The sequence below is a fragment of the Hyperoodon ampullatus genome (genome assembly GCF_949752795.1).
Source record: "Hyperoodon ampullatus genome assembly, chromosome: 10".
NCBI lineage: Eukaryota > Metazoa > Chordata > Mammalia > Artiodactyla > Ziphiidae > Hyperoodon > Hyperoodon ampullatus.
Window position 1 is genome coordinate 28,130,963 of NC_136923.1, and position 20,772 is coordinate 28,151,734.

Genomic DNA, 20,772 nt, shown 5'->3' on the forward strand with positions numbered 1-20,772 from the left:
ATAGAGTGTGTATAGTAAAGTTACCTGTTCAGCACCCTGATAAAAAGTTTAAGATTTAAGCTTGTTTGTACTTTACTGTCTCTATAACAGAGCTGGTATTCTCAAAATGAATATTCTGCAAAGGAACAGGCACACGATCACAGAAAAGAGCCAACTGAGAACAAGAGATTTAAAATAAAGTATAACTTTAAAAAACGAACAAACAAAACCACTAAAAGTTGACAGACAGAATTCTTGGGAGATGATACAGACTACATCACCTCCTGCCTGGAGTTGTGGATGTGAAAGGCTGTCCAAAGGGCACATGGTGACCTACTGTCCTCCCGTTCGGTAGCTCAAATTGAAAAAAAATAAGCCAACCAGAACAGATCTAGAAATCTTTCAGATTACTCAGCTTCACAGTGAAGCAAGCTGAGAAGGAAATATTTTGGACCTGGTGACCAAGTGTTAGACCGAGTGTGTGTAACATTCTTAGTGTCTGAGTTCAGGCAGCCCACAACGTGTTCAGGGGACTGTTGTACACAAGGTTAAGTCATGACCACAGCTCAGTGCTTTGTTTAGTGTCAGACTCAGAACTGGCCCTCGCCAGGTACTGGCCACACTCACCTTCCTACCTCTACTCTCCTCCGCTCAGGCTACAAGCTGCTGCTGCCCTGATTTTCTTCAAATGCTCCTTTGACTTTGCTGTTCTCTCACTCAGACACCTCTAGAGAGACGCCAGATTCCTCAGCCAGGCTTTCAAGGTCCCATCCTATTTTCCACCCACTCCCTTCCCAATGCCATACAGTTTTAACTCTGTGCCCCTTGAACAGACCGTACGTATGACCTCCTGCTCTGGGCTTCACTGCCATTTTCCTTGCTAAGAATGCCTGTCCTTCTCTCCCCCATCCGAATCCATATGTCTTTATCTAAAATGACTGCCTTCCCCTCCAAAAAACCAACCCATCTTTGGAGAGTATATCACAGTATCTATCATCCTGCAGCTGGTCTATAAAATAGAATTATTTTTCCTGTACGATCTGTGAAATTTGGCTAACGCACGTTTTTTCTCACTCTCTATAAAAACCTCAACTTAACCAACTATGATGCTTTTCATGATAAGGGTTTAAAATGTTTTCCTGTGGGACATTTAAGACCCACACTGGCATTTTGTCACCAAGGCTCCGGAAACTCGACAGGGCCACTTTCTGCCATCCTGCAGGCAGCTTTCTTTCTGCAGCTTTCCCCCTCTGTCAGGAACTCTTGGTATGTGTCATCGGCAACACGAGAACTCTGCATCTTACATAAAGCGATTGTGGCCACTGGTCCCTTGGCGCATGAGCTCAGGTGGACAAAGCTTTGTTCTCTTGATTTAAGATGAGCAACTGGCCCAAATTTAGCTCAGCTGGAGTTAATTGTAACAGACCTGATCCCCCAAAGGATCTTGTCAAGGGGTATTGGACCTCTGGCCTCATCTCTGCACTCAGCCTTTAAACCTGTGATGCTCCTGACCCCTGCCTATTAATTCTGTTGACCCACAGGGCCTTGGAGCTCCCCTGATCTTGAAAGATTATATGCTAGCATCGCGCCTCTGGAAGCCTCATGGATTATGACTGGGGAGGCCGGAGAAGAGTGAGGTTGATGTCAGCGAAGGTAGCCAAGGGAACAGTCACTGGACACTATCCTGGCATAAGGACTGACGTTATTTCCCCTGACTGCAAAATCTGCTAGAGGTATAATGTCCCCAGCTTTTAACGGCCTCCAAAATTTACCTGACAAGGAACAAAAGCTTGCTTTCAGCATCACCTCTAAACAAAGGCTCAAAATTACCAGTGAATCATTTCTCATTCTCCTCCAAGCAGCAAAGTTCTGAACATATGACAGCTATTCACCAAATTTGTTTTTTTCCATTTCCCTCCAAGATTTGACATCAAGATGGGGCAAATAGAACTTCTGCAGAATACCCAATCAAAATACACAGGATCCTTTCTCCTTTGCTCTCCTCCAGAACTTCATTTCTGTATTAGCACTTATTTTGCTTTGCCCTCTTTCTACTTCAGCCGTGTATACTCTAGTCTTCCCCCATCAGGCTGAACTCCCTGAGGGCAAGCTCTCTGTCCCATTCATCTGCGTGCCTTGTACCATGTAGGTACTCAGTACCTGCGGAGAACAGTAGGTACTCAGAGAATGCTAGGTGCTCAGTAACTGCAGAATGAGTTGCTTTAACTCCTCTTAATGGGCAAATATTCACTGTGCAGTGGTTTCCTCTATAATCTTAAGATTAGTTCTTTGACTAATTTTAGGCCTCTATTCAGAGGTTATATAAGATTTTTTTTTTTTTTTGAAGTATGCGGGCCTCTCACTGTTGTGGCCTCTCCCGTTGCGGAGCACAGGCTCCGGATGTGCAGGCTCAGCGGCCATGGCTCACGGGCCCAGCCGCTCCGCGGCATGTGGGATCTTCCCGGGCCGGGGCACGAACCCGTGTCCCCTGCATCGGCAGGCGGACTCTCAACCACTGCGCCACCAGGGAAGCCCTATATAAGATTTTTGTAAGTCAGATTCTCAGCCCTCTGGGAAGGCTCTAGCCCATAGAGACCATGTACTGGGCTCCCAGTACTCTTGTGGGGGGGGCGGGAGGCTCCTTATTTTGATTGCTCCCCCCCCCCTTTATTTTGCCAAGGAACTCACTGGCCCATCAGCTGCATGACCAGTTTTAGACAATCAACTGATAATCTTGGTTATCTCTGCTTTGACTTCAGCTCATTACAGGACATTACTTCCATGAGCGTCTGGAGGGCATCCAGGTTAAACATGTGGGCTTGAGTCAGAAAGCCTTGGTCTTAAACCCTATTGCTGCCACTTCCTAACTGAATCACCCAATGCCTCGGTTTTCTCACGGGTAACTTTCCTCATCTGCAAAATAGGGACAATAAAATAGCACGCACCTCATGGGGTATTTCTGAGGAACGAGCGAAATAATCCAGGCAACCGTGCCAAGTAGATGCCGGCCGTCATTATTCCACATAAAAGAAATCTGAGGTTGAGGTTACTACTCTCTTAATATGAGGGTTTTGTTTTATTTTTGTTAAATTGCACAAAATCTCTCATCCTGACCTCCTTTTTACAGCCTATTACTATCTCTTGTTTATAAAAACAGCCTTGATCGCTTCTTATAGAGCCTGTTACCATTTTCCTTTCTAGCAGAGCTACCCAAAAGGAGTACTACTACTGTTTTAAAAATACTTCAGATTCCCCCTAAATTAGATGATGACGGTATGTTAGTGAGCTTCTCTATGTCTCATTTCCCCCTTTACATGGCTGTCTTACTATCCTTTGAGGGAGAAAGGATGTACTTCCTAGTCTGAATAGCCCCGATTTGAAACCTTTCAAACCAGGACAGACTGTGAAATAACAACAGTAGAACAAAGCCTCCCTCCTCCCCGCCCTCCCTGTTCCAGTCCTGAAACTACCAGAATAATACTTAGGCTGGAGAGTTCAACATAGGCAACAAAAGCTTCTAGCCACAGTTTTCTTTTTAGGATAGAAACAGGGTGCAGATGCCCAGGATTTGTTAACAGGCGTGATTTTGATGCAGCAAAGCCCATTTTGAGTCAGATCAAGTTTACAGAGGTGTAGCTGATTATTCTGAATAATTAAATGGTGTCAAAACCAGCTGTGATGAATAGCACTGGGGTCTCAAATCATAAATAATTGAGAAACTGGAGTTGCATTTGATCATCCTGATCAAATTCTCGTCTCTAGAGGATGAATGTTTGTCCCGAATACCATCAACATTGTTAAATGCCTCAATATTCTTGCTCAGTCATCCAGCCAACAGTCAATTGAACTAAGTCACTTGAACACCACACACATGTGCTGTCCTCATGAATACAAAACGTTTGACTTTAAACCATGTGCTTTGTACTTGGACAGGCACCTTTTCTGGGGCAGCATCTAAGAGCCGCGTTAAACACTTGACGTGTTCTTGTTTGTTCCATGAAACATATGACTGCAGAATAAATCAGAGGGGTCCTTCTCTCTACCACCTTTGCTTTGCTTCTGCTCCAGAAATAAAACGAAAACAAAAAAGCTAGGAGAGGGACTTAATTTAAAACAAGTTGTCAATATAATTGCCTTTACGATGGCCTTTGGGGACTCCAAATTTGCACAGAGACAGGGGCTTCTGGTCCTCTTTTTCTCTCTCCTTCTCCATGCGAAATAACTGCACCTCCCAGCTGTATGGCTCCTGGGCGATCTCAAAGGGCCTACCTTCCATTATGCCACATGATCCCCAGAACCAGTTTCGTGAAAAGAGGTGGGCAGGTTAGTGCCATCATCATCATTTCCATTTGAAAGCAGAAACGAGACAGAAAGGAATCGACTTACCCACAAAGCTAGAAGACAGCTGAGCTGCCATGAAAACTTGGCCTCCTCGGCACAACTCTTGCTGCCAGAGATGTGCCTTAGTGAAGCGCCTCAGTGAAGAAAAGGGCAGTCTGTTTAATAGCTCCTCATTGACACCCTGTCATTGCTGAGCTGGCACGGAACCCAGAGCTGGCAGGGTAGTGCGCGCTGCTCTCTACCTTGTTTCCTACATCCCAGTTCTTAAAATCAGAAGGCTGCGTTCGTTCACCCACGTCTCCTCTCCAAGGATTAATAATCACGAAAAACAACCGTCGACCTTTGCATGGGCTTAACAGTTAACCCAGCACTTTCCAGGATGTTAATCATTTGTTTTTTTCCAACATTGTTGGGGTTGGAGGTGACATCAGTGCCATTTTTAAAAATGAGGGAACTGGGGATCAGAAATGAAATGACTGGCTCAAGGATAATAAAGGTCACTCCTGGTGGAGCCAGCTTCAGATCCCTCAGACTTCAAATCCGCTGTCCCTGCTATACCTTGTACATCCCAGAAGTGACATGGAATGAGAAGCCCTGTCCTTTGCATGATGACTGCTGTCCCAGATAGAATGCAGATGAAGAGAGAATCTGAGGTTGCCTCTTTCCTGCCACTAAGTCTGTTCTTTCACAGAAGTGCACAAGCAACTCCCTTTCACCTCATTTTTACTGGGAAAAGAGGGCCTGTTAAAACTCTAAGTGTAAGGAAAAGAAAAAAGAGAATCAAGTCCCCACTTTCCTCAGTGACTGCTTCTGTTATGCTTGAAACACATTCACTTCAAGCTTACAAAAATCCCTGTAAAATAAGAGTTAGCTTTCAGGAAAGAAATTTCCGGTTTTGAAACATACCTCAAAATCCTCAGAGAACCCATGCTGGTTATTAGAATAGAGCTCACCGATGTGTTTAACAAACTGTTTGACAGGAATGGCTTCCATGTCATCTGTGGGAATAAAACAATATTCAGAGTCACAAAGAATACTTCCATAAACAAGTAACACTGATAAGGGATTACTGAAGACAGATATTTGATATTTGCAAAGAGTGATGTAATTGTATCACCTGAAATAGATGTCTTCAAGAAAAGTCTCTGCATTTACTTGACATTAGGGTCTCATTATGATTCTGAATGCCTAAATGCTAGGTTACACAGGGTTTTAAAAATGGTCTTAAACTATTACCTTTATTCTTTATATTCAAGGCAATTTATGTAGTTAACTCACCACATCATACTCTTAACTAAAATTCTGAGCTTACCAAGGGTACTTATTTGTTAAGAAATGTTATCACACCCTACGTTTTTCAAAACCTTGCTATTCAGTGGGGTCCAGCTTGAAGTTGGAACAACTAAGTCCTATTTCTGATCTCTGAAGTCTAAGCAATCTTTATACACAATTACAGACAGGTGCCACTGTACCAGCAGGCTTCAGGTACAATGCCATCTATGTTTAAGTGTTCACAATTTTCGTTCAAGACAGCTGTGTCTACACAATGCCAAATAACCAGTTTGATGGAATTAACTGGATCTTTTTTTGGTGTTGACAGACTAGGTGTAGATTCAGGAAGACTCCACATTGCAATTTATTTGTAGTGTTGTCACTTCAAAAGGGCATTTTCAGTTCCTGAGCCCCAAGTGTGTTTTAAGCCGATTTACCCAGATCCACTCTGCTACTTGAGTACTGCCGGAAAACAGCCACACCCCGCTAACTGGAGCTCCGCAACCTCCTCCTTCCCTCCTTCCCTCGCCCCTCCCCCGCAAATATTTCCTTTTAAAAATACTCTGCTGAATTTGAGATAAACAACAGACATGACATTTACTTTATTCAGAGTGAAAGATCTTTGGCAAACGCACAAACATCTAAACTGCCACAGATGCTTTTCTTAGCAAAGGGTATGAAGATCTGTATGTGTAAATGAGGTCCTACTTTGGCAAGAATGTTATAGATCCAGGCCTGACAATCTGATTTCTCTTCATCTGGTGACAGTTAACATTGACTATGTCATTCCTTCTCTACTTTCTTTCGAGAGAGCAAAGCTCTAGGGTGGCTTTTTGCATCTATTGACATTTTCAAACTTGCATCATTCTAAGGCGGAAAAAAGCATCTCTCATATACTTTGTTTAAGGTGACTTATAAACGTTCATAACCCAAACTGCTTAGCAGAGGAATGTTACTTATCAAATAGGGGGTGCTCTGTACGTACAGAGTCTTTCTGTGTGAACAATTAAAGACCTAATCATTTTAATAGGCCACCTTATGAAAAAAATTGCCAAGTTATTTACAAATATTTCAGGATTGAAGACGTTCATGAATATGCAATCATTTTGCACGCCCAAGAAATCTATAGCTCCCATAATGATGTAACCAGCATTAACAAAGTAAGCCGAGCCAAAATGTTTCCCCAGAATATTTAGCAGAATGCACAGTTCAAGAAAAATTTCCCAAATTATCTGATCACTTCACTTAAAATGTTTAGAAGTAAGCAAATTCTACAATAATGATCAAGTGGGAAAGAAAAGACCTTAAGTTGAGAGAAGGACTAATGTGTACAAAATTGGAGCATCTCTAAAAGATTAACCCAAGAATAAACTCATCTTTAGACAAGAGGCAACATAAATAAGATGGGTCACAACCTAGCCCCACAAACACTCCAGCCTACAGACTGCAGGCAACACTTTTCTCCTATTTGTTTTGAAATGGAAGACACGATGCTGTTTCCAAGAGTAGGGTGACGTGGGGTTAATAGTATAATAGGCTGAGGGCAATCTTTATTCCACAGTGATAGCTTAAAACTGGAGATTCCCAATAAACTTATGGTGCCGTGATTAAGCACATGGACTCTAGTTCAAAATAAGAAAAAAACACATCAGCTTTAGAGGTATTTTACTCTGCAAGGTACACACCACGGTGTTTTAAAGGGCATAGCCCAGCTCAAGTCACTCAAAAAAAAGCTTTTAGGTTAACAATTTATTATTTTGTCCTGCGAAGTGCTCAACTGTACTATCCAAGCTGACGCCACTCATGCCCACAAGTCAGTCGCTCTGTTCCCTCCACGGCCAGATGCAGCAAAACCCAGCAGAGCTCAGTAGGATAATCGTATATGGAAATCACCGACTCACTAGCCTCCAATTTGATTCTTTACCCAAAGAAGTCTGATCATACTCCTCTGGGTTTCCAGGCACCACCAGTAACATCATAAAACTACCAGGCAGGCAGGCAGGCAGACAGACAGACAGACAGACAGAGACACACACACACACGCACACGCACACACACACACACGCTGTAGTGACCACCATCCACAGCCCAGATAACGCATTATTTGTCTTTCAATCAAGATAAATGAAACTGAGGGGTCGGTAAATCTTTTTTTCCTCAATATTAAGATGAATATAAGGCTACAGCTAATTAGAAGTCCTAATAGTTTTCCTCTTACATCGTTTTTCTATTAAATTTCTCTCAACATGAGCCAGATAATTATAAAATTAACTAGCAGAAGGCCAAGCAATCAGGACAGCATCATAGACCTGATCTGTTCAATTTTTATCTGGAGACATCCTGTGTTATAAGAAGATATCCATCTGTAAAATGTTATTTCCACCTATACATCTGAGTTTCAATAACAAATGTAGCAACTATTAGTAGCACTAACTATGGGCCAGGCACCTTCTGTGCCCTTTACATGTATTAACATGTACTCATTGCTCCCCAAAGCCCTAAGAGATAGGTACTATTTTCATACTCATCTTATAGCTGGGAACACAAGCTCAGAAAGATTAACTGAAGCCTGGAGTACGGCAGTGGAAGCTGGCCACAGAGACAAGGCAAAGAGTGCTCCGACTGGGAGAGAATAGCTGTTGTCTGGGTCACAGTGAACGGGAAACCACTGGAAGAGGCATTTACTGAGCACCTAGGACTTAGCCAGATATTAGGGAGATGGTGTCTGCCCGAGGGCAACATTTGTTATAATGAACATAAGAAAGTACGAGCAAGAACAGTGTGTAATGACACGGTGAGGACTACGAGTGCCATAAAAGGGATGGGTTTGATGACTTAGGTGAATATAAATGTTGCTGACACAGGGGTGATGGGGGAGAAACGTAAAGAAAAGCAAAAGATGAGCTGGAATCAAAGTAGAGATGTTTTCACTGACTACAGGTTAGAGGTTGGATTATTATGCTATAGTGAAATGGTCTAATGATAGAGTCGATATAAATGTGAAGAGAGACCTTACTGATTGCCAGGGACTGTGCTCAATGCTTTTCATACACTTATCTTCACAAGAACTAGGTAGAGAGGATGTCATCATCTTCATGTTACGTCTAAGGAGACTGAGGCAACTTGTCTGAGGTGACACAGTTACTAAGTGGCAGAGCTGAGATTTGAATCCTGGTGTATTAAGCCCAAAGCCTGTGCTCCCATGCACTGGGACACACTGCCTTCATTCTCAGAGCACAGTTTCAAGGAAAAGCAAGGAATTAGAGTATCTCGGTTAATCTGGTAAAATGTTACTGTGTAATTTTGTGCCAATATTTTTACATATAGAGCTTTCAGATACCAAAGGTTTAAATTAGGCAAAAATGGGATAAGTACTATTCCCACTAAATCACGCCATTATAAAATATTTGATATAGTCAGTTGAGGATCAAGAAAAGTGGGCTGTTGTTATTAAATAATATCATTTATACTTTGTTCCAAGATTTTAGCCTTTTGTGGTTGGAATTAAATTTGGCATTTAAGAGGTCTTTTATTTTGGTCAATCCACAACAGAACATCCTCATGTACTACTTCTGATGAAGCCTGAAATTAGTCTCTGGTTTGTTCTTATCAAAAGCAGAGCATTAGAAGAGGGTGAACGTCTACTGAGAAGAAAGTAAGAAGGTGAGAGATTCCAAGGAGGAAAAAGAGAGCTGGTTAACCTCAAATGCAAAACTGCAGGAAATAAAGAAAAATGCATGTGAACATGAAGAAAAGTTGCTTCTACAGCCTAAATGTCCATCGACAGAAGAATGGATAAAGAAGATATGTTCTATCTATCTATCTATCTATTTACCCACACACAATGGAGTACTACTCAGCCATAAAAAGAATGAAATTTTGCCATTTGCAGCAACATGGATGGACCTAGAGATTATCATACTAAGTAAGTCAGAAAGAGAAAGACAAATACCATACGATATCACTTATATGTGGAATCTAAAATATGATACAAATGAACTTATTTACAAAACAGAAACAGACTCACAGACATAGAAAACAAAGGTATGGTTACCAAAGGCGGAAAGGGGTGGGGGAGAGATAAATTAGGACTTTGGGATTAGCAGATACAAACTACTGTATATAAAATAGATAAACAACAAGGTCCTACTGTATAGCACAGGGAACTATAGTCAATATTCTGTAATAAACCATAATGGAAACGAATGAGAAAAAGAATGAAAATATATAATGTATAAAAGAATATACACATATATATATATATATGAATCACTTTGCTGTACACCAGAAACTAACACAACACTGTAAATCAACTATGCTTCAATTAAAAAAAAAAAAGAAAAGTTGCTTCCCAGATCTGTGGTTATGTCTCTGTTGTATTGTCATCCTCAGAGCCATTAGAGGGAAATCACCCATGCCAAAGTTGCTATCTCTCAATCTTAAGGAACAAGAGATTAGATAACAAAAAGGGGAAAACTTAGCAATTTTTGGTTTGAAATTCGAAAGAAACAATCAGCACCCAAGCATCCCTGAACATCCACCACAGGGAGGCGCTGCAGAGGGCCCAGCCCAGTACACTGCTTGGTGGTAGGGTCTTTAGCCTGCAACTCAGTCAAATTGTGTAGTTGTTACTCTTATCTGCCACCATTGATGGAATACTTCCTGCGTATCAGCCATCCAGAGGCAGTGGAGTAAGTGCCAAAAGCCAGAGCCAGTCTGCCTGGTGGTATGACTTCACCTCTCTGTGATTCCCTTTCCTCGTCTCTAAACAGAAATCATAAGCACCTAACTCATAGAGCGTTATGCACAGTAAACTAGATAACATAAGGACTTACAATAGTGCTTAGCATTTAGTAAATGCACAAAGCTATGATTTACTGTTAGGTGCTAATCGCTTTACATGCATGATCCTATGATCTAGGGGCTGTCATGACCCCTATTTTATGGATGTAGAAAACGTGGCTAAGACAACCAAAGAACTTGGCCAAGGTCTACTGTCATCATGAAGTGGCAGGGCCATGCTGACTCCAAAGCTGGCTTCTTCCACCTTACATGACCTCTCTAGATCTTAAATTGAACATACAGGGTTAGAGAGGGCAGAGAACCATATAATACATTTTAAAGAAGCTCTCCAACCACAACAAAAAAGGGCTGAAACGAATCGCTTTGGCTTTAAGGGTAAACTTCGGTTACCTGGAAAATTCACACTGATATTCTGGTCACCTTGATGATGCCAGGTAAATAAAAGTGTCACAGAATTTACCTTCCTGACAAGATGCTTAGCTTTGGGGTTGATTGGCTTAAGGACTGTTTAAGAAAATATCCCTGCTTGCTTGTCACTCTGGCAGGCTGTGGGTACATATAAAATTACCATTAAGATTCTGGAGGGCCTTAAGTCACTTACTGAGGCCAATCTCCATAAAGTTCATTTAACCCTTAGCAGTTCCTTCAACCCTATTCCAGATCCCAAGCAAATCTATCTGAGGGAAGGGAGACCCTATAAAGCACAGTACTTGGGTCAAGTCAGTCGTGCTCAGAGCTCTCTCCAACCCCACGCCCCACAATGGGGCTGTTACCAGGGACTGCTAACCACCCCTGTAGTGGACAGACCTCAATATTCGGAACTCGGTCCCCTTCTTATCTGCCCCCTCAGCCTCTCAGAGGCCAAGTTCAGGCCTCTCTCTGTGCTTGGCGATACCTGTGTCACCTTAGGAAGATAAAGCAAACAGGAAATAAAAGAAGATTATCAAGATTTTTAGTTCCTGACTTAGGACACAACAAATAGATTTTTGTCCAAATCAGACTCTTAGGATGCAAGGAATGTTGCGGAGATGGGAACATTTTATTTCCTGCCATAAAAAGAAATGTCTTTTCATTTATGACACAATGAAGTCAATAAAGAAAGGGCTTCATTATAGTCAAAAGACCAATGAATCTCCTTTGGAGATAATCTCTGTATAAATAAAATATGCCAACAAGGTTGGTTTAATCCCAAGGGTTTTAAACTGCATGTTTAAAACCCCTTTATGTGCTGGCACCCTGCTGAAGCCAGTGACCTTCAATTTATTAAGATGTATTTTAACTGCGGGAAAGGCATGAATCATTTCTGGATTTCTAAGCTACTGGTTAGCAGCAACATTTTGTTTTGTAATGCTCTTATTAGAAAGTTAGATTTTCTAATATCCAGAAAAAAAACATGTATAAGGACATTTGTGTTTGACAACATGCACATTTGGAAAAGCCCTTTCAACACGCTCTATGAATGGGCTAATTTCATGACCTGAGTTCTGGCTTTAAAGAGCTATATATAACGAAAATCTAAAAGAATAAGTGGCGTAATACAGTGAATATAATTTGTAGATGACATATTGTATGTAAGGCTTCATTAATAACTACAGCAAAAATCTTATTCAAGCTTATTGTTTCAAAAGAATATCCCAAAGTGGGAAACACTAGATTTTGTAAAATACTTGTAGATGCAAAGAATAATATGGACCTTAAAGGACAGAAATTTGTGACTACTTCAATATCTTAGAAGACGGAACACTAGAAGGGGGCTGATAGCTAGGTTATTACATTCAATTACTCTTTATTCTCCCACAGTAACCATGGGAAACCAGTAAGCATGGAACATTTGATTTTGAAAACCCATTAGTGAAAAATACTGAAGTCAAAGCCTGAAGTCTCTCCTTTCACTCTCCTGAAGAAGTCACAATTTAATTTAACTGGAAGAAAATCCCCCACTTTTCTCATGCATCATACATGGAGCAGGTACCACAATTTAAACATTTCCTAATAAAAGAATTAATGTCACCTCTCTAGTGATTGGAACTTAACGTCAAAAGCACCTCTTTCCTGTTGGATAATAATACTTTTGCGTGTGGAGTTCCTTCTCATGTGGTGGGATAACTAACCTTAGCCACCACACTGGCTTTACAATTTCCACATTTTACAGAGATGTAGGTGAGACCAGGAAAAAAAAAGTCTTCATTCTCACACCACTGTCTTTGCCAGTTAAACCAGAACACACTGAAGATTCGAAATTCCTAAGTTTCAGTTAGAGTTAGTAAACCTGATAACTCAAAATTCCTCAAAAATTCCTACAGACTGCTGTCTCCAAGAGATGAGTATTGAAAGGTTAGCAAAAGGTTAGCAAAGGTTAGCAAAGCTTTCCTTAACGTTTCATTTATTTTATAATACTTTTAAAAAGTCAGTGTAACTCATTGACTTCACTTATGCTTTGGGATTTCAAGACCAGGGTTGTTTATTTGTGAATTTAAACCTCAGCAGAATCATCCAAAAGTTGGTGATTTAGTGTCTAAATTTATTCAGCATTCAACATGTTTGTGAGTTGCTCCTCAAGGCATTTAAATCACACAGACCTACTTTTGCATAGGGAATGGAGATATTGGTGGTGGGGTGGGGGAGGAGTCTTTTTCTTAGGAAAGAAGAGACTAAATGACTAGAAAACAAAGGTAAGAGGAGAGAGTTTTTTTTTTTTTTTTTTTTTTTTGCTATGGAGGAAACTTCAACAGAAGAATGATGAAACTCTCTCATGGAGGATGAAAGAGAATTTAATGGAAAAGCAAGTGGTCAGTGCTAGTGAAAGAAGAAGAAAATGATAAAGAACAACTCAGAAAAAATTTAAGAGAACAGTCACACGTATTTGAAAATGTCTTGATTTAATGAAGCAAAATTCAAATGAGGAGCCTGAAGTCTTGAGATATCAGGACTGTCAGAGCAGCATGCCAAGAGGTGGCAGAGACATTTCTAAGCATCTGGACTTTGAAGTCACACAAAGATTCCAATGCTAGCTCCACCATTTGTCCACGTAACCTCAGGGAAATTAAATGATGTCTCTGAGCCTCAGTTTCTTCATCTGTGAAATGGGGATACTGATTGCACCTGTTTCCCTAAGGTTGTAGTGAAAAATAAAGCACGCAGTTTAAATCAATAAATGTTCAATAAGTATTAGATGACGATGATGATGTTTTCTGAAAAAGGTTAAGTGTAAAATAAGTTCTAGGATCAGAGTATATTACACATTTTACAATGATGACCTAGGAACTCTATTTTGCAACAGTTCAGTACCTGAATTTTCAGTCTCACCCTGTTGCCCACATTTTAAATCTATATAATGGTTCAGTTTACTGGTCGTTGTCTGGAAATATCTTTTTTAAAAAATCAGTCATAGCAAATGAGGGGTTCAAGTGATAAGTTGATACCTCTAGGGCTCAGTAGTCTTTCTTATTAGGTTTTGAACAAAGATAAAATATAAGTGAGATCCAGTGGGCAGAAAAAGTATTCCATATAAGCTCTATAAATATCCTACTATTTTTAAGACACAAAAACAATTAGATAATTCTTAAGGTAAATCATTTTAAATGATCCCAAGGAGGTCTCCAAGGAAGAAAAATTGTGCTGAAACCTTTAATAGAGGGAAAAAAACGTGTTATTTCGAAAAAAAATCGTGTTTTCCTTCTATTGATTTTTCGTATGCAAGACATAGTTGCACTGTAGTAACTGGAAGAAACCTTAAGAATAAATACAATCATGGATTGTTAAAGTAAAATTCCAAACTACTTTACAAATTTAACTATTAAATAGGACTATGTACTTTTGTTTAAGAAAAATAAGAGACTGTGATCAAGTTGAAAGATTTTTAAAGAAAGGTCATGTAGGGTAACTTCTTCCCAGTTAAGGGTGAAATAAGTTTTCTGTCTAGGCATGCCCCTAGTGAAGGCTATTGCTGTCTATAAAAACCTGAGAAAACAGTGAAAGAGCAGTCTCACTTTTGGTTTCGGCAGGTAAGTCCTTTCACGCCACACTGCATTACAGCATTTAAAGTAACTCATTTTCACAAACGTGTTACAACTCATCAAGGATGCACCTACTTAATGCCAAGGGAGGCCCAACTGGATACAATGGTTTTCTCAGTCAGTGGAGAATCTGAAGACATTTTTCCTTCCATGTACTTCTACCACCAGTGAGTAAGAATCAGGAGAAACTCACATTGAAAGAAATGTCTTTGGGTTGTGAGTACTTAATAACTTGGTGATTAAACAGCCTGCCGGGAAATGAAGCAGAGAACATTCAAAAGCATTTCTGGTCCAAGACAGCTACTCAGAGGTGTGGCAAGGCAGGCACGATTGACGGCATTTTCTGAGGATTCCGGGGAACTGACGTCCTGAAGTCCAAGCCCAAGAGCATGGCGAGGTCGGCTGCACCCAGTAGATCTGGACAGTGTTTGGGACAGTCTTAACCTGGGGACCATGCAAATGCTTGCTCTCCATGGCTGCCGGGTTGAGCAATATCATGATTTGGGAAGGAAAGCTTCCACAGCTGACACTTCTGGCTTCCTTTAAGCTTTCCCAAGTGTTTTGACACATACCATCTTATTTGATCTTTTTTAAAAAATTAATTAATTTATTTATTTTTGGCTGCGCTGGGTCTTCATTGCTGCATGTGGGCTTCTCATTGCGGTGGTTTCTCTTGTTGCGGAGCATGGGCTCTAGGCGCGCGGGCTTCAGCAGTTGTGGCACGTGGGCTCAGTAGCTGTGGCTTGCAGGCTCTAGAGCACAGGCTCAGTAGTTGTGGTGCACGGGCTTAGTTGCTCCGCCGCCTGTGTGATCTTCCCAGACCAGGGCTCGAACCCATGTCCCCTGCATTGGCAGACGGATTCTTAACCACTGCGCCACCAGGGAAGCCCCTTATTTGATCTTTAACACCGCGTCGTTTACAAGTAGGGCAGACATCCTGCTCACTTTGCAGATTCTGGAAACTAAGGCTCAGAGAGGTCAAGGCATTGACCAAAGGTTTCATGGCGGAGGCAGGGCAAAATCCTTGGTGTCCTGATTCCCCATCCAGGGGGAAAAGAAACTAAAAACTGAAAGACAGCCCAAGAAGTATCTCACCATTTAACCTTTTAAAATGGATTTCAATTGCCCAGCTACCCAACAGCTGTGTTTGTCAGCGGAATCAATTCAGAGGAGAGAGTCTCCCAGGCATTTTCCAGAGGGCAACAGATACTCTAGGTGATGCAAGAGGAAAATGATTATGCACAGCTGCTGTGCAAATCTGGCAGATTCAACAAAACTTATTCCCTGAGGATGGTGGGCTGATTCCTGTCTGCCACCTCTCAAAGGCAAGAGCGCAACCTCCTCCACCAACAATAAAGGTCAAGGGTCAGTAGAGAAGAATGAACGTAACACAAAACCTATCCCATCTGTATGGGAATCATTCAGCGGCCACAAAACGATCCAGTAGGGTACTTACCCAGACACTTTTCTGCTATCGCTCTCTTTTCTGTGTGGCAAGCTTTAGTGAGAGAAGCTGACCAGAATGGAGAGAACATGGCCAATTCCAGCAATATGTAATGACTTAACACACAGAGACATAATGGGCCAAGTAAGTCCCCAACCATAACTGCACCGGGAGAAGATGAGCAAACAGCAGCAGCATTCCTTCTGGGGACTCAGAGAAGGACTGCACCTCTGAGCTTCACAGCTATGATGCTTTAAGAACCCTAAGGAAGATATGCCGATATTTATCGTTCATTCATTCTTTCGTTCATTCAGAGAGTTTGAGAATGCCTACTACATGCCAGGTATTATTCTAGCACTAAGGAGACATCCACCTGACTTTAGGAAGCTCTCATTGTAGTGGGTGGGGGGGAGACCATAAATAAACAAGTAAAATATATGGTATATTAGATGATGAAGAAAACCATTCTGGAGAATGAGGCAGACAAGTGGGCTGTGCGGGTATGTGGGAGGTGGCACTTAATAAAAGTAGTGCCTCTGCTTACAAAAGAATAACGTCAAGAGGATGAATGTATAAGATATCTGAAGAGAGGTATTTACAAGTACAAAATGCAAGCCAGAGGAAGAGAGTTCAATCCTGGCAAAATGGAAGGGGACGCAAAATAAAAATAGTGGGAGACATCTTCAAATCCCTCATGCCATCTAACACAGCAAACCTGCTGCTGAACTTCTAACGTCTACGGCATTTGTTAGGAATTACTAGTGTCCTCCACCAGTCCCTATATCCCAAACAGTAACTGAGTGTTCCCTGTTTGTACCAAGGACAAATGAAACAGACACCAGATCAAGAACATCTCCCTAGATCTCTACACAAACAGCCTAAGCACCCAAACTTCCAACACTAAGGTAATCAATATTTTCAGAGTAAGGAATCTTAGTAGAAATCTTAAAAAAAAAAACAAAACCACCCAGTATTTCAAATTGTGATTCTTTTTAAAAAAAGCAAGCACAAATTACCTATCAGAACGAAATATAGTCCAAGTAGATTGCAAATACATTAAGTATGTTTTCCCCTTTTTTCTACTGTTTCTTCCCTCCCCTCTTGTGAATCTACACTATATGAACTCATAGTTATTTGTTCCCCTGAAAGATGATTTCATTACAGGGCAGATATGTAAAGGAGTATGGATTTCATTAAATTACCCTTAGTTAAGGCTCTCGTAGACTGGGCAAGCTTGAAAAGGTTATAAAAATAATATTTTGTCATGGCTGTCACATAACACTGGGGACAAAAGAGGAAAACAATGAGCCCACTGGAAACAGGAGTCGTGTCTTACTTACCCGGAATAGGAATGATAGGGATACTTTCATTGGGCACCACCCGAGGTGAACTGCTATCTTCCACATAGAAATGAGCTGTCTGAAAACATTTTCTGTACAGGAAACAGAAAAACATGCAAACAGTGAGAGAAGAGAAATACACTTTGTCTGAGTTCACCATCTTTCAATTCTTTCAGATTCTCCCAGCTTTAGATTTCACCCAGCACTGAGTGCAGACCCATGGGAAAGTAACAAGATACAAGAAGGACAATATCCAGCCAATTGGAAGAGCCCCAAACAGCTGAAGAATATCCACTTTTTATTACACCATACCCATCCTCAGAGTTAAAAGGGAAAAACTTAGTAATGAACCACTCAGAAACATGAAAAGTTGGCACGGACTGTGTAAACCTGCTGTACAAACTGCGAGTCTTAGCCCACAGTATTCCCAAATTCAACCTGTTCCAGAGGAAGAATTTGCTATTCTAAACCCCTAGCACCGAGTTCAAAGCACACCTCAAACCCTCCCAAACGCAGTCATCAAACAGCCCAAGCACACAATAGCAGCACATTGTTAGCGCTCAGTGAAGGCCCTCGGAGCCCCAGACGGCTCTTGAAGGGGGTCAGAGGGCTTCCAGGGGGCAGGCGCTCAAAATCCCAGGCCCTGGCCAGACAGCATGGGAAACAAGGAGCCGAAGGCTTCAAGTGTCAGCTGCTTGTTGGGGCTTCTGTTTTGTTTTTACCTGGACTTGAGACAAAGCAGGGAGCAAACACTGGTCATCACAGGACAGGCAGTGAAAAGAAAAGCCATCGGCAGCTCACTCAGCTTCTGCTTAGTGCTGCCAGCCGGCAGGCCCTCGGCTTTCCTGCAGCCACGTCACTGCTCATTGCGGCCCTAATGAGCTGCCGGAAGCACAGGCTGAATATTTAATGAGGCTGCTCAGCGTGAATGGCTATTGTGACCAGAGAAGGGTCCCTGTTCATCTGGCAGAGGGGCTTCACAATAGCTGGCCCCACTGCTGGGTCTTTGAGCCAAGCAGGCGGCATCCTTCTGGTGCTCGGTGTCCCTGGGACCCATTCCACTCCTCCGGCATCTCTCACCAAGCCCCATTTACACCCATTGTAGCTTTGCTTTTTCGGGGGGCGTATTCCCACCACTGGATTTAAGTCAACTTTTCTTCGGAACTGTCATTGCTCATCTAATCAGAAGTACCCGGGGATGATTCTGTTGGGTGTACCATGTTGCTATGAAGCCAAAGAAAACGGGGTTGGGGGGTGGATCTGAAAAATCACTCTAGAAAGCACAGGAGATCTTGGTGGAAGCGAGGGGGCCTCCAAGTCCTGCGGATTATTCCCCCGCAGCTTTACACGGAGCAATCAGAACCACGCACAATCAGAAACAATCGCGCGTCACACTGTGAAGTGTGTTCCTTTAAGCAGTGCCTAGTTTCGGATGGAAAGCAGCTCTACCCACTGTACACCCGGGCATGGCTCTAGAAGCGGTCTGGATAGCTGCTCCCTACCATTAGGGGGTCCTGAACATAAATCGCTCCCACTCCGGGCGCATCTCACGGGACTGCTCTCGTGGTGCTCTGAACAATGATTTTTTTTTCTATGAATTGCCTGGCATTTGTAGGATAAATAATAGAACACATTTTCATCACTCACTGTCTAGCTGCCTATACCTAAATTTGGAAGGAACCGTCAGTCTGACTTACGCTACATGGACATGCAACCTACAAAGTATTTTAGGGCTGTGGTAGTAATGGAATCTTCTACTGAATGTGAAATGATGCAAATCCATGTGGAAAGAAACCATGATTTTGTTGTTTGAGAAACAGAAAGAAGCTATTACCTAAGCTCGTCAGCAAGTTTTCTCCTCTTGGATTCTTCCCCCTACGCCCCTGCCCCCAATTTGTACAGATTTCCAGAATATAACACTAGAGTTAAAACACATAGGATACGGACTTCACAAACTAGCTAGAACCCTAACCACCCAGAGTCATAGCTAAGGAAAATCTACTTTTGTTAAGATACTGACCACTGAAGTACTTAGTGCTATATGACGCTGAAACAAATGGCACACAATTTACCGGCTCAGACTTGAACTAAGTGAAGAAGGAAAAAAGTGCGAAAAAAGACACCCCACAACAACAACAAAGAAATAACTATTCTAAGACCACAATTACTCTACCTGTTAAATTTCTAAGATATAAAGCATTAGTAAAAAGAATCAGTACCGGCCAAGTGACTGTTAGCGTCAAGTGACTTGGAAAGGATAAACGACATGGTAGGTTCTTTTTCTGGCAGAAGACAGGCAGACAGTTCACCCAGACTCTCAGTTCCATGTGAGGCGAGAGGCTCCTCATTCTCTTTGAAAAAAGCAGTGTGTACCGAAGCACATCACACGCTAGTGCCCCATGTGTGGCTGTTTATAATGGGTTTCCCTGGAGCAAAAGAACTCGGTGATTGCCAGAAAGGAGCACAGCACTGGGATGAAGGTCAGAAACCCGGAGACACAGCTCCCCACATCTGCACCTTGATGCAGGTCATGTGGGCCTTCCTCCCACCCACGAACTCGGGTGGGCACCCAGCTACAGAACTTGGGGGCAAATGTCTTCCCTTAGAATAAAGGTTTCAGTGGACCCACTGAACATTTATTCAGCACCCACTACACAGCAAGGAGCATGCATATAACGCATTCTTATGGCTGGAAGCCTTAAAAACACCTCAAGCCTGGCTAAACATTTGAGTAATTTAGAAAGGATTGTGTGCGCACGTAATTCACAATCTCTGCAGAAAAATTAGGAAATAAATACAAATGAACAAAAAGGAAAAACAATCAATTAAAGTTACCCTCATCCTTCTCTTAGTAATCTTCACTATTAATATTTTGGGGTATATCCTTCCACACTTTTCCTCACTTATTGACTGTTCCTTGATCATTGACAGTGAGGGGCTGGGAGCCCCTCAACTAAACAAGACAGACGAGGTCCCTGCCCTCATGGCAATTTATAGTCTCTTGGGGAAATCAACAACAAACAAGTAAACAAATAATTTCAAATAGTCAAGAGCTATGAAGAAAATAAAACAGGATGAGGTGGTGCTAACTGATGCGGGGAGGTGAAGGAAGGGACCTCACCAGGAGGTGGCATCGGAGCTGACAGCTGATTGGGGAGGACCAGTCGTAGGAGGGTATAGGGGAAGACCATTCTAGGCAGATCCAGGAGCTGGTTAAAAGAGCCTTGGAACAGAGTAAGCTCATCCACTGCAGGAACTGAAAGGAAGCCAGACTTAAGAGCAGGGAAAGAAGTGGACCCAGAGAGGTGGGCAAGAGCCAGGTCATGCCAGTCGAAGGCCACAAGCTTCACTGGCATGTGAGCGATGGAAAGCCAACGGAGGGCTTTAATCCACGGGCTGGAACGGTCTGACTCATCTCCTTTGAAGCGCTCACTCTGGCTGCTAGGTGATGAACAGAGTACAGAGCAGCAAGAACGGAGCAAGGAGATCCATCAGGGGCTACTGATGTAATCTCACCCAAATACAGACAGGCAGGTCAAAATGAGGTCATATTTATATGTATCTCCTTGATAACAAG

The 20,772-nt window shown here is 42.1% G+C and overlaps 1 protein-coding gene across 2 annotated transcripts in view; it reads right to left on the bottom strand.

Moving 5' to 3' along the window:
• Positions 1 to 20,772, bottom strand: part of PTPRG (protein tyrosine phosphatase receptor type G) — a gene marked incomplete at both ends in the record, with an annotated part of 742,222 nt that overhangs the window by 38,546 nt on the left and 682,904 nt on the right. For both annotated transcript variants that reach the window (XM_079713343.1, XM_079713342.1), the window contains 2 exons: positions 5,227 to 5,318; positions 17,196 to 17,287. In XM_079713343.1, the coding sequence (XP_079569469.1) occupies positions 5,227 to 5,318; positions 17,196 to 17,287 (184 nt within the window). The remainder of the gene's footprint in view (positions 1 to 5,226; positions 5,319 to 17,195; positions 17,288 to 20,772) is intronic.